This window comes from Miniopterus schreibersii (assembly GCF_964146895.1).
Source record: "Miniopterus schreibersii genome assembly, chromosome: 14".
Classification (NCBI taxonomy): domain Eukaryota; kingdom Metazoa; phylum Chordata; class Mammalia; order Chiroptera; family Miniopteridae; genus Miniopterus; species Miniopterus schreibersii.
In genome coordinates this window covers 16,870,255-16,885,492 of record NC_138114.1, presented here as the reverse complement: position 1 = coordinate 16,885,492, position 15,238 = coordinate 16,870,255, and the positions used below count along the sequence as shown (strand labels likewise).

The 15,238-nt window shown below is 36.7% G+C and overlaps 1 protein-coding gene across 5 annotated transcripts in view; it reads right to left on the bottom strand.

The window, feature by feature from the left end:
• Positions 1-15,238, bottom strand: part of USP54 (ubiquitin specific peptidase 54) — a 102,301-nt gene that overhangs the window by 43,077 nt on the left and 43,986 nt on the right. For all 5 annotated transcript variants that reach the window (XM_081158169.1, XM_081158171.1, XM_081158172.1 and 2 more), the window contains exons 2-3: positions 13,465-14,023; positions 10,589-10,681 (exon numbers count right to left, since the gene is read on the bottom strand). In XM_081158169.1, coding sequence (XP_081014295.1) covers positions 10,589-10,681; positions 13,465-13,611 — 240 coding nt within the window. In that variant the 5' untranslated portion in view covers positions 13,612-14,023. The remainder of the gene's footprint in view (positions 1-10,588; positions 10,682-13,464; positions 14,024-15,238) is intronic.

Below are 15,238 nucleotides of genomic sequence, written 5' to 3'. Positions count from 1 at the left end.
AGATAAAAAGTGAAGGACCTTATAGATTACCAACAGTATTCACATCAAATTCTGAGAATCAATACCATAACCACTACCCCAGGAAAAATAAAAAGGGGGCCTTCTGGACAAACACGGAGATTTTGAGATCATGTAAGTTTCAGGTTCTGCCATAAACTCTGGGAAGGAAAGAATCATGATGCTCTATTATTTTTTCCTTGCAGTAATACCCTCCCTCTGAGTGTCATGAGGAATCCTGGACTCCAAATTTTAAACAGGATAAAGGACGCAGATTCATATTATCCCAGCTATGTCAGTGCTTAAATTAGCTGAAAATGTTTAGGCACAGCCTCCTAGGACTGTAAGACTAAGAAAGCTTAGCCAAACACACAAACACACACACACACACACACACACACACGCACACACACGCTTGTATCCCATAGGTAAGCAAGACAAGGAAGTTCAACTCAAGCAGGTCATATGTTCATTAGACATAAGGACATATCTTCCTTATGTGAAGACTGGTTTTGTGTGTGTGTGTGTGTGTGTGTGTGTGTGTTTTACATTCTTAATTTTTCAATTACAGTTTACATTCAATATTATTTTATATTAGTTTCAGGTGTGGAGAATAGTGGTTAGACAATTATATAATTTACAAAGTGATCCCCCAATAATTCTAGTACCCACCTGGCACCATACATAGTTATTACGTTATTATTGACTGTATTCCCTGTGCTGAACTTTACATCCCCGTGACTATTTTGTAACTACCAATTTGTGCTTCTTAATTCCTTCACTTTTTTCACCCAGTCCCCCAATTCCCCTCCCATCTAGCAACCCTCAGTTTGTTCTCTGTATCTATAAGTCTGTTTCTGTTTTGTTTGTTCATTTATTTTGTTCTTTAGATTCCACATATAAATGAAATCATATGGTATTTGTCTTTCTCTGCCTGATTTATTTCACTTAGCATAATACTGTGAGGACTGTTAATTACTAGCTAAAATTTCCAGGGAACATACTAGAAATCTAATTTCTTGCTTTAAATAGTCCAGGATAATGGGTCCACTCTTCTCTGATACTGGTCATGAGCACAGGATAATGAAGAGCCTTCCATACCTATAATCTACAAAAAAAAAAAAAAAAAAGGACTGGATTGATCATGAATGGTGAATAATTTCTTATACTATTTTACTCCCTGTGCTTATGCTTCAGTACCCAATAGAGGAACAGCTACATGGAACATGCTCAAAAATATTGAGGGATTTGTTCCCTGAACTCTCAAATTTCCCCCCAAGTAACAGGTGGGCTATCAGCAGAACACAGACTTTCCTGCCCCTTCAGAACAGTCTTACTGTTCTACAGATACAGACTTATGTTCCAGGAGACCTTATATACGAAAACCTATTTCCTCCCACCACCATTCCCTGGGATTTGTGCCTTACACTAGCATTCTTAAAAGAAAAATCACTAATTGAGAAGATGTGTTGAATTTAATCAATCAATGCAGCATTCTTCTTTGCCTATAACAAAAACCACTGTGTCCTACATCCTGGCGCTGCAAAGCCTCTAGCACAATCCCTGGAAGGAGAACAAAATCTTTGCGGCATGCTAAGTACAGAGGACGGATTTCCTCCCCGGCAGAGGTAAAGAAATAAGCCAACACCAAAGCAAAGTGATACCCTGGGGATGGGGGGTGTAAGAGCACATTCATTATGAATAATAACTATGAGCTCTGGGCCATAGGGCATGACAACAGTTGAGGTCAGGAAAAATCTTTCAGTAACACTAGTTGGAAATAAATTTAGGATTTTAGAAGGGACAGGGTAATTAGCACACGAATCTCTTCTATTTGCTAAGGCAAAGTTGAAAGCACTGTAGTTCAAAGCAAGCAGAAAGACACACTGACACAAAGTCTTTTTAATGAAAGTCATCATTAAAAATTCCTATGCAAGATTCTGCAGCTGAAAGTACTCTAGGGACTTAGTATCAGATAACACAGAAAAACCCCCAGTACATTTTGTAGAACCAAAAGAAATGGATTATCAATAATATTGTGTACAAACTACCAAAAAGCAATTACAAGCACTGGATACAACAGATACTATGGTTCTTGGTGAAGACCACAAGAGTACTGACAGACATTCACACAGAGCAGAAGGAAAAAAAAAAATTAAATAAAGACATGAACCAAAAGGTGGTCACATAAGGCCAACAGTCAATGCATTTTAAGGGTTGGTGCAAAGGAAAGTAAACAACTAAAGACAAAGCAGGAATATATGAATACGGGTTTCAACCAGACTTGCAAGAGCAAATCCTTCATCCAAACATCAGATTAAGGGAAAGTTGTCTAGCTTCTGATTCATCTAAGAACATGTTTGAGTTTCTTTTTGTCCTTAATAGTGGGTTTTAGAACTAAAATATTATGATCTAACATAAATAATTCAGACTTCATAGAATTGGCAAGTTTTTAACAAAGTACTTCAAGTTCAGGAATTTTGGAGTTTCCTGGGTGTTTTGTTGTTGTTACGTTTATTGTGTTCCTGTACTACAGAATACTTTTATCCAACAACTCATAAAAGAATGCCACTATGATGTAATTATCTGAAGGACACTCAGACCATTCAGCCTCTTGAATAGTAATATAATATATGGGAAAGGGTGATTACTTTAGATTGGAGTATCCCGTTTTGAAAAAAATCTTTGAAATAAATATTTTATGTATCAAACTTACCATTAAAGAATGCAAACAGGTCATGAAGTACCAGCAAAAAGGAATACTTACTAGCCTCATCAAACATTCCTCTAATTTTTAAATAGGAGGCAGAGAAAAAATGAGAAAAAAATACAGAATTACATCTACAGAGAAAAAATATATAGAATTACACCCACACTATGACACCCCAAAGTCAACATGTAACCTAACTACAAGATATCAGATAACTCCTCTGCTGACAGACTCCCAGGCTTTTTCCTTCAGCAGATCTTTTCCACCATCCACCCTGCACACGCCACCCCCACACACTTCTCACCCTTCCATTACTAAATGAGGCATGAAAGCCTAGACTAGTAGACCTACTAAAAAATATGAGACCAAAAGTCACTATATGACAATCTCTTAGGACAAGAATAAGAGAGCATAAACGACAGAGAAAAAGAGAAGAAACGGGCAAGTACCCAAAACTCCATAACTGAAACCCAAGACCTACTAAAACAATATATGGACCCAGAAAAGTTAAGTGTTTTTATTATGGTCCAGGCACTGTGAGGAACACCAAGAGGGAAGAAAAGCTGAGGCACCTTCCCAAAAACTCATCCAGCCATGGTAACCACTGTGAAGTCAAACAAGCATGGATCTGGACAGAGACGGTATTTTTAAAACTTCATGAAGAAGATAAATTTCTAAAGTGGAGTTTTGAAAGGTGAGTGTAGTTTGATCAAAAGGAACGTGTTACTGTTTTGTTTATCATTAGGTTATGGTCTTGGGTGCCAAGGGATCCAGGCAAAGTAAATGACATCCGTAATGTCTAAGAGGTAGCCACAGCAATTGCGCCGTCTGCTATCACAGCTGAAATGGAGAGTGCCTGGGGAAGGAAAAGAATAGGGAAAAGAACGAAGTTTTTTTAATGTCTGTAATCATGCATTTTCAAGTGATTTACGGGACAATTAGGAGCCACTTTAAGGTTTTAAGAAGGGAGTAACTCTAGGGTATTGTTAGAACAAATGAAATAGGAAGACACTAGAGACAGAGAAGCAATTTAGGAGTCTTTTAAAAAGTATTCTTTTTACTAAAACAGTGAGCAAAAAGACTTATTACTAGAAATAGACCAGAGAGGAAACATAAAGAGAAATGACAATCTCTGCGGCAGAATTAGGAAATCTTCGGTTTTTCTCTACACTTTAGTGTGCTTTCTAGAATGATGGCAGTACTTGTTTTTATATTTATAATAAAATAATCATTGAAATAAAGAACAAACATGACATGTATATAGCCGAAGAATAATAAATAAATGCCCATGTGCCCACCACCCAATTTAAGAAATAGAAAAATTAGCCCTAGCCTATTTGGCTCAGTGGATAGAAAATCAGCCTGTGGACTGAAGGGTCCCGGGTTTGATTCCCGTCAAGGGCACGTACCTCCGTTGCAGGCTGGATCCCGGCCCTGGTCCGGGCACGTGCAGGAGGCAACCAATCGATGTGTCTCTCTCACATCAACGTTTCTCTTTCTCTGTCTCTTCCCCTCCCTTCTACACTCTCTATAAAATCAATGGAAAAAATATCCTCAGGTGAGGATAAGAAAAAAGAGAAACAGAAAAATTAGCAATGAGTTTGAGACCCCCCGTTGATTAATCCTCCGCACCCCATCTTCCAGAGGTAAACACTATCATGAATTTTGTGAATTACTCCCTTTTTCTCTAGTTTTATCAGATGTATATATCCCTGAACAATATGCTCTGTATTTTTACCTGTTTTTGATTAGTATATTAATGGAATAATAATTTATGTAGTTTTCCATGACTTGCTTTTTTCACTCAGCATAATGGTTTTGTGATTAATCCAAGTTGACATGTAGCTGCAGACTGTTCATTTTCACTACTATGTAGTATTTTACTCTAGGAATAAAACATAATTTTTTAATCTATTCGATCATAGTTGGAATGGGTTGTTTTCATTTTTTTGTAATCACAAAAACTACTACTACTTTGCACATTCTCAAATATATCTTCTGGTATATATGCATGTATATATGCATGTACAAGGAAGTTTTCCACAGCATACATGTAGGAGTGCAATTACGGAGTGGTAGGGTATATGCTAGTTCAATTTTACTGGACAAGTGTAATGACAAACTGTTTTACTAAGTAGTGGCATCAGTTTATATTCCAACCAGCAACGTATGTAAATTCTCATTCCACCTTTTAGGTAACAGTTTTATCTGATTTTTAAATCTCTACTAATCTGAAGGGTATGGTTTAATTTACATTTCTTATATTACTAAAGAGGGTAAGCATCTTTCAGATCCTTCTTTTGATGCCTGTTTATGTCTTTCGCCCATTTTCCTGTTGACACATTTATCCTTTACTTATTCCTTATAGGGTTTCTTCTCCGAAGTTCTGTGCTCAGGACCAGCCCTTTGTTGGTTATATGTACTGCAGATATTTTCTCCCAGCTTGTAGCCTTCTGTCTTTACTCTCTTTATGGAGTCATCTGATGAAAAGAAGTTTTTGAATTTTTTTTTGGTAGTAAAATGTATCAATACTTTTCACTTTGTATTTTTCATGTCTTATTGTGGGGGAAAGGCTATTCCATGACATGACCGCTGTCTGTCCCACAAGCTGGACCCGGCCCAGAAAGAAGGTTGCTTTCAGCAAAGCCCACTTAGAGACTAATTATAATTGACATTCATTCTGACATAGATCGGCACTCCTCCCTTGCCTCCTGCTGTGTACTCGTTTCTGGAACAGGTTGTTGTCGTGACCTGGTCAAGCATGTAAAGTAATTTCCCATACCTGGTAGCATTCATGTACTAGTGCCTGTGACTATCCCTCCCTTCTTACCCTACATAATTATTTGGTGCCTGCCAAGTGGCACGCGGATACATTTCATCTTGCAGCCACCAAGATATGCCTCACATGTTAGTTTCCTTAATAAGCTCTATTAAATACTTCCCTGGAGTGGCCAATCTTTTTCTTCGGTCTTTCCCTGCCCTCTGCTTATGGAGGTAGATTTTCAGTCTCAGGGCTTTTCCCTGGATCTGCATGTACTAATACTTATTTAATAAATCCTCTCTATCCCTGAAGTCATGTTATTTTCTCATATTTCCTTTTACAACTTGAAAAATTTTGCCTTTCACATTTTGTCCTCGATTCATCTGAAATTCTTAATTTTGGTATAATATGAGGTAGGGATCTAATTTCCTTTCTTCCCGCCCCCCCCCCCCCCCATGTGGATAACCAATTATCTAAGCTCCATTTATTGAAAAGTCCACTTTTTTCTTTGATTGGCAGGGCAAAGAGCAAGTTTCCTTATGTCTGTTTCTGAAGTCTTGATTTTGTTCCATTGGTTTATTAGTCATACTGTGTTGGTACCAGATTGTCTTAATGACTACAGGTGTATATGTCTTGATATTTGATAAAGTATGGTAGTCATTAATATTGCTTGCCAAATATTTCTGGTTCTCCCTTCTCTCAAAAATTATAATAGGATCACACTCCTGGTCCCCTTGTGATTCATTAAAGCCACATGATTAGCTCTGGTCAATGAGTTATGAGCAGAAGTGACCTGCTAAGCAAACAAAGCTGCCTATGCGAGACCCTCCAGAGCTCTTTTTCCCTTTGGCTTAGCAACTAGGAATATTCACCTTGGTTGTTACTTTGGCCCCTAAATTCCTGAATGACTATAATCTGTAGGGTTTTCCTACTAACCTGCAGTGGACAAGTAACGTGAGTGAAATAAACCTTTTGCATGTTTATCACTGAGATTTTAGTTTGTTGCCACAACATAACTTAGCCTACTCTGACTGAACACAAGGGAAGTTGTTCATTTTGCTGTCATTCTTCAAGAGCGTCCTCTCTATTCTTCACTGTTTGTCATGAATTTCAGAATTGAATTTTCTCAGCTTCCAGGAAAAACCTGCTGGTCAGAGTATACATTAGTACCACAACTTTGGAAAACATGTGGAAATATTGGAAAACACCTGGCATTATCTTAAAAAGTTGAAGATATACATAACCTATGATCCAATAATTCCATTCCTGGGTATGTATGAAATAGAAATGTGTACACATTTGTACATGTGTATAAGAATGTTCTTGTCAATATTGTTTATAAAAAATAGAAAAACTGGAGCCCTGGATGGTGTTGCTCAATGGTTAGGACATTGGCCTGAGAACCAAAGGGTCACGAGTTCAGTTCCCAGTCAAGGGCACATGCCTGGGTTTGTTCCCCACCCCAGTCAGGGCACGTGTGGGAAGCAACCAATTGATGTGTCTCTCTCACATCGATGTTTCTTTCTCTTTCTCTCGCTCTCTCCCTCCTTTCCACTCTCTCTAAAAATCAATGAAAAACATATTCTCAGGTAAGAATTAACAAAAAATAAAATAATTAAATAAAATATAATAAAATATAAAATTAAAATTAAAAACTGGAAATAATCCAAATGACTACTGGCAATAGAATGGATAAACAAACGCTGGTTTATTTTACACAATGAAAATACCATATAATAATGAAAATGAACAAACTCAACCTGCACAAACATGGTAATCTTATAAACATATTACTGAGCTAAATAAGACACATACACAAATTTATACAGAATGATTCCATTTACAATAAAGTTTCAAAAACAGGCAATTTTTTTTTTTAATATATCTTTATTGATTTCAGAGAGAGGAAAGGAGAGGGAGGGAGAGAGATAGAAACATCAATGATGAGAGAGTCATTGATCGAGCCCACAACCTGGGCATGTGCCCCAACCAGGAATCAAAGCCCGATCGCTTGGATCCTAGGTCGATGCTCAGCCGCTGAGCCACGCCCAGCCGGGCAAAAACAGGTAATTTTTAAATTAGATTTCTTAAGAATGGATACATAGGTAGTACAACTGTCAAATAAAACAAGGAAGTGATTACCACAAACATTAGGAAAGTGGTTACCTCTGGGAGAAAGGAGATGTGATTGAGAAGAAAAGAGGGTGAATGTCTATGGTACTGGCGATATTCTATTTTGACCTAAATAGTTGTTACAAGGATGTTGTCTTGATGATGATGATGATGATTATATTGGATCTCTGTTGGGGTTTTATGTCATGTAACTTTTTTGTTAGATTTATTTATATCTACTTTATATCTTTTGTTGCTACTATAAAAGCTCTTTTTAAATTGCATTTTCTGTTAGTTGCCAGTACATATATAGAAATGCAACTGAATATTAGACCTTGATCTTAAAAGCAACCACCTGCTAAATTCTTTACTGACTCTGATTTATCAGTAGATTCTCTGATATTTTTTAAAATAGCCAGTCACATCATCTACAAATAACAACTTTCTTTCTAATATTTATCCTTCCTTTGTTTTTCTTGCCTTATTATACTGATTTGAGCCTAGTTTAATAATAGATATATTCTTTTCATGTTCTAAAGTAGGGAACAAAAGATATATCCTATCCCAGCCGGGCATGGCTCAGCGGTTGAGCATTGACCTAAGATCCAGGGGATCACAGTTTGATTCCTGGTCAGGGCACATCCCGGGTTGCGGGCTCGATCCCCAGTTGGGGACGTGCAGGAGGCTGCCGATCAATGACTCTCTCATCATTGATGTTTCAACTCTTTCTCTCCCTCTCCCTCTCCCTTCCTCTCTCTGAAATCAATATATATTTTTAAAAAAGTTAGGAGGACCAAGGTGCTGATGGCCCATCCCAGGGTTACTTCTCCATACTCTCATCATCCTTTCTCTTCTCTCAGAAAATGAAGCCCTCCAGTATGAATAAAGAAATATGTCTTAGAAACCATGGCTATTCTAACAACTACAATTTCTCAGTTATTAGAACAAAGTTCAGCTCATCTATATGTCAAATTAATCCATCTGCATTATAAACCTATTTAAATTTTTCAAATTAAGTATATAATAATTAAAAGAATGCAAACAATGCCATCTAAAACATGAAGTATGAGCAAACTAGATCCTAATTATTTAACATTTATATAACACTGAGGGACTGAAAAGCACTTTGGAGGGAGGGAATCAAAATTTTAATATACTCCCAATATAACAAAAGAGACAGTGAAGAAAAAGAAATCTAATGGATAGACAGTGATGTGATGAGGAAAGTGCCAGTATTCCAACATATCCTCAGAGGAACAAAGACACAAAATACAGCCTTTGATGCCCTAAACCCATTTATCCATCTATCATAAGCAACTGCTTCTCTCAAAGACTCCCATATATATCCTCAGCCCCTACAGGTTGGAAAACAACTTCCTTTCTGTATTGGGTATCTCAGGTGTCCCATAAAGTCTAGTGGTTGGTTTTCTTCATCTCTCTGGCTTATCAAATGATATTGATTTATATTAGCGTAACAATTTGTCCCTCTGGAAAATGAAACATAATAAGACTGTGACAGCCAGTTCTCCCAAGTCCCACAAGTGTCAATGAAGAGAGTATGGCATAGTCCTGACTAATCAAAGTCATGTCAGGGGTTCATATAAATTCCATTATCCCTTCCTGGTATAGAAAAGAATTTCTAGTTTCAGGAGATTCTTCTACCAGGGATTTCTTCAGGAGTCAAACCTCTCTAGCAAGTATTGTGTCTTAGTTTTTTGGTTTTAATGCCATGAACCAAACTTCCCTTTGACTTGCTGACCAAAGGACCACTATATTTCTTGTTTACCTAAAATTAGATATTTAATGTCAATGTACCTTACAGAAAATCAAGCCAAATGCTCTTTTGGATAGAATTCTGTCTGAATGGGCATAGTAAGAGATCTTACAACTTGTAAAATACTTGATTTTATTAAAATTTCATACTTAAACTCCCAATTAACCAATAATGCATATTCTATATTTTGCTAAAAGTTACAGTGGTTCTAAACAAAGGGTGGAGAAAAAAGATATTTATGACTCAAGTAGCAAAAAGTTGAGAAGACTCAGTTATTTCTTTCTAAAGATATCTATTTATCATGGGCTTAAAACTCACGCTGGTCAAAAAATTGTTTTGAGTCAGTTGTTGCAAATAACCAATATTACTGGGAAATTCTCCTGAATTTTGTGGTCACAATTCCTACTCTAAGATGTAAAAGCAACTAAACATATAATCATCACATCCAAGTATCCCTGTGACAAACCAAGAATTCAGACTTTATGAGATTGAAAAATGACTCTGGAAGCTTACTCAGAGCTCAAGCAGACTCATCCAACCACAAATAATCTACTGTATATCTGGACCAAGAAAACTCAGAGAAGCTACATGTTGGAAAAGAGACAGTAATGGAGAATTGGCCGCTTACCCATCCTATTTCTTCCTCTTTAGCAGTATACCTAAAATCTCCAAGTCAGAAATCTCACTTTAGGCTGTTTCCTTTGTTTCTAAATGAATCCCCAGTTTTATTTTATTTAGAAATGAAAAACTTGCAGTCAGAGGTGGGGCAGAATACTGGTATTAAGAATCTATTAAATGTGATAATGGGAAACATTACGGAATGGGAAAATTTTAATACTGGCTTTTTTTAGTAGGAAGAATTTGTTGCTAAATTTAGATTTGACAGACAATAGTTAATTACATTAAGAATACTTGGGTTCTTTATGCTTTCAAAATGAAAATTTAGAATTAACTTTTTAGTTAAACATTCAAAACCTAAGCACATTTGAATAGTATCCTGTCACCTTTTTGCATGGGCAAAAAGGTTAAAAAACAGACTACTCAAGCCAAGTAGTAATTCTTTGAATAAAAAAAACAAAACTAACTAATCATAGTCTCCTCCTTTGCACTAAACCACAAGCAGGTAACTCAGTAACAAAATCTTTAGCTTCACCTTGATTAATCAAAAACCTCTTCAATATCAGTCATTTGACAACCTAATGGTAGTGAGAAGAAACAAATTTGAAGTACTTACCTTGAGAGCACAAAAAATGCAGGAATCTCCCATGCATTTGTGAGTTGTAAGCTGCCTAAAACTACGTCGGAAGATGTCCAAGTGCCATAAAACCTGGCAAAGAAGAGAAAATACATTACTCTATAAAGAGCCACCATTTAATTTTAAATTCAACAGTTCAAACAAACATAGGTAATGAATGCAGAAGATATCTTTATTCCCAAGAGAAAAGCTCATTCTGATATATTAAGTGTCAAAAAAGGTGAGGAGGCATCTAACAAGAGGGATAGATGACCATATTCTGGAAAAGACATTAATTTGAACATGAAGGAAAGTCACACAGAAAATATGGCATGACATACATCAAATGTGATCCTGAAAAGGAAATTTGTGTGTTAATAGCTGCAGAATAAGAGTTTATTTTAATGGTCCACAAAAAAAGCAAGAATATTTTTAAAATTTATTTAGAAGCCTGAATTACAGTGTGGAATTTTGTCTTTGTTAGACTTCTCAATTTTTGGAGAGAGTTGTAACCTCCTTAAGTCAATAGATTAAAAATAAAGGTGATATCAACAATGATAAATCATAACCTTGATATGATGTGATGAAAATGGCACTTTACTTTTTTTTTCTTAATCCTCACTGGAGGATATTTTTTCCATTGCTTTTCAGAGAGAGTGGGAGGGGGAGGGAGGGAGGGAGAGAAAGAGAGAGAGAGATTAACATCGATGTGAGAGAGACACATCGATCGGTTGCCAATCACATGTGCCCCAACAGGGGTCAGGGATCCAGACTGCAACCCAGGCATGTGCCCTTGGTTGGAATTGAACACAGGACTCTTCAGTTCACAGGCTGATGCTCTAACCACTTTACTTTTATGGCCTTCTTCTTAAAAACCCATAACCCCAATTTTAATCATGAGGAAAACATCAGACAAGTTCAAACAGTATGACATCCTATGAAATACTTGACTAGTACTCTTCAAAATTGTCAAGGTCATCAAAAACAAGGAAATTTTAAGAAACTGTCACAGCCAAGGGGCGTCTAAGGAAACAGGACAAGTAAATGTAAATGTGGTGTCCTGGATGGGATCCAGGAATAGAAACAGACACTAGGTAAAAACTAAGGAAATTTGAATAAACTATGGACTTCAGTTAAAATAGATATGGTGTAATATATAGCATAATACCTTAGGGAGTTCCTCTTGCCTGGAAAACATTTAAAAGGCACTATACTTCTGGAGCCCCAGATCACAGAATACCTCTAGAGCTTCTTACTCAGGTGTCTCAAGGTATATACATCAAAAGTTTTTTGAAACACACTCTGCTCCCAAGTAAGTAACAACTTTTTAAACAAATGTAATGAGTTCAACACATCTGTGGCGAACACAGCTTTCACATCAAAAGTTAGAATATTAGCTCAGAGAAACAATTATTTTCAATTTTGTAACATGATTATAGTATGCACTCCAAAACCATCAATGACACAATCCTTAAGTATGGATGTAGAAATATCTATGTGTGTATACATATAGCATATAGCACTGGAAATTAGAACAGAAAGTCATAAATACTGTTTCAACTGACAGTATAGATAGAAAATATAGAAAGAAACAGAATTATAAAAATAGGACTATGGCCAGGAAGGAGGTAAACAAAAACACACCTAAATCAACACCCTTTTTGCCTGCTTCTAACTTACAAAAGTATTGTTGTAAAGTCACTCAAAAACCTAATATGCATCACCTGGAAAAAACACTAACCAACCCCACTCAATTGCAAGAAATTTGTGGTAGTAATTAGTGAAAGTACTTAAACTCTTTCTACAGGCTTTCACAGCAAAGGATTTTTTAATGTTTTCAAATAAAAATTTGGAAACAGAGTATGAAACTTTGATTAAACAAATAAGCTTGACAATATTTTTTTTTTACAAGATTCTTTTATTATGCATGAGGAAACTGAAATACTAATACCTGTACAAGGTCACAAGACTAGTATAGAGAAGGCCAAAAAGCAGAATCCAGGTCTCCTAAATCTAATGCTTTTTATATCAAATACTCTTGTCTTTTCTTCTCACATTTGAAACTTATTTTCTCATTAAATCTGAGGTATAAAACTAATATTTAACCAAAGCATAATTATCTTGGGTGGAAATTTTCATTTACTTTTACTCTGAAAAGCATGAAGGAGAGGAAAGGGATTACTTGAAAGTTAGACCAAGGTAGGTACATGGGCCTGACTAGGCAGACCAGGCAGGCAGGCGGAAGCTTTGGGATTCTGAGACCACTGAGGTGGCAAGCAACAACAGAAGGGAAAATTTACTTTCCACTAGCTCTGTTCAAGCATATTTGACCAGACACCAATTATGAGCTACTACGTGTGATCTCAGAAGAAGGAGATGAAGAGTGGACAAAGACTGGACTCTGTGTGTGCTGAAAGCCTGAATATAACGAGACAAGCATAATATTATGAAACAAGAAAGTCTTTGAATTGTGGAAAGAATTTTGCTTTCTATACTAGAGGAAAGCAACTGGAGTGATAAGACACCTCAGTGTCAAAAGGGAAAAAAAGAAACAGAAGAACCTGTTCAGGAAAAGAATCAATAAACAAGTAGTAATATCATCTACTCCATGTACCTCTTCCCCTTTAGGCAAGTAAGTAGCAGTAGTTACAGTTATTATTTCACTATCACATTAATCCCCTTTTTACCAATGAGGTCATTGAGACTCAAAGAGATAAAGTGACGTGCCTAAGATCACACAGATAAACTTTAAAAATGATCTCAGGTTGCTGACCTCAAACAGACACTGTCAAGTCTTATATTTAAAAGAGTTATCAGAAATACAGCACCAGCAACTAAAAGTCAAAGTTTACCAAAAAGAAAGAAATTGCCCTTACCTGCAAGGCACTATTGAGGAAGCAACTGTTTTGTCCAGGCTCATTGCTGAGGCCTTTGCTGGGGGCTATAGAGGTTGAGCTTCTAGGAGCAAACATCCCTTGGACACTACCACGGCCCCCTGAAAAATAATTTCTCTTCCAAGACATTATTTGTTCACATTTAGCCTGAAAACACAAAGGAGGTTTTGTGTCTTTTGGAGAGGGAGTTTCTGTCTGCTGAAGTCTTTAACAGAAAGAGAATCCAGAATTTAATGAATATATGTTGAAAGATTTTGAATTTACAACCTTCCAAACATCATATATATGTAGCTCAAGGAATGCAGGTATCCACTTAGATCCACATGACAGAGCTCCAAACAATGCCCAAAATTTAACATGGCACAGGACTAATACAAACTCAAATTCTTGAGTACTGTTTCCTTCTATTTTTCTTGAACTGCGTCCATAAAATCTTGGTGAAGTGGCTGTACTCCTCAACTCCAACAGAATCCAGGATCAGGGTAGGATGTGTTCCTTAGGCTTGTTAATAATGCTTCTTGTGGATTGAAGATTTTTCCAACTGGAAGGAGAGGCAGACAGATAAGCAAGAATCCAACGCAACCCTCCTCGCCTTCTATTCCTTGTCCCATCATCCTCTGAAGTAGAAATTCAAGTTCTAAGCAACTGACATAGATTCCAAAAAACTAAGAAGCTTGTTTGAATTATGTGGGGTTATTTGCTGTTGCTGCTGCTGTTTTTTAATATGCTCCAAACATCTTCTATCATTCCACCCAGAACTTCTTCTCCTCTCTTCCTCTGTGACTAGAATAGCCAGCTGTGCCAGAGAGCTTTAACAGAAAGAAAAAAATCAAAAGCTTGCGTCACTTAATGACTCTACTGGCTTTGTGCTGTTCTGCCAAGATCAACGTTGCCTCACCTCTCACTATAAACCTGAAACCTTGGCAAACAATTCCAAGGGGAAAAAAACTAACAACAACAAAAAGGAGAAACCAAAGAGGGGGGAAAAAAGGTATTAGCAGGTTTACTTTCATGGGAAACTTCTCTGAAATTTTCTAGAAGGAGAAGAGAGTTGATCTGGCCAAAAATAAAAACCAAATACAAATTTTCCAAAATCAGGCTTACAAAAAATTACCAAGTCAGTACATACCAAACAAGGAATTGAAACAGTTCATTTTGGATATTGTAAGTAAAGAAAAGAAAAGTTTTAAGGTATTTTACGTATTCATGGCTATTTAAAGTTAAGAGGGCCAAGTTATCAGTGTGGACTCTGTTCAGAGTAAAGATGTCCCATCCCAGAAAAACACTCATGGTAAGTAAATCATATGTCCTTAACATTAGTCCAAGAGAACTAAATCTTCTCCTGCCATGTCAATTTGTATGTTATATTTTTGCCAGAAAATCAGAGAGATAATTTGTCCTACAAATCACTTAATCCTCAGATTAAACCTGAGGCGCTTATAATCAGAGGCATCCATTGACCAACATTACTTCTCAACTAATTAAAATGCCAGTGAGGCAACAGGGAAAAATACCAAAGCAGGCACCTTCCTTGGAAGGTAATGCTTCTAATCTCCAGCTTCAAACTTTCCTATAAGGCTGCCATGACCACATAAGGAAAAAATTAAGAGTGTCAAATTTGGTTTCTAACAGCTCCCCAAGCTTCTCCCTTCCTTCCCACCACCATATAGACCACCTAAAAACCCAAAAAAGCTATAATACCTTAAGCATTCTCTGGGATATCACATAGCATTTAAACAGTGTGTCCACTGGAAAA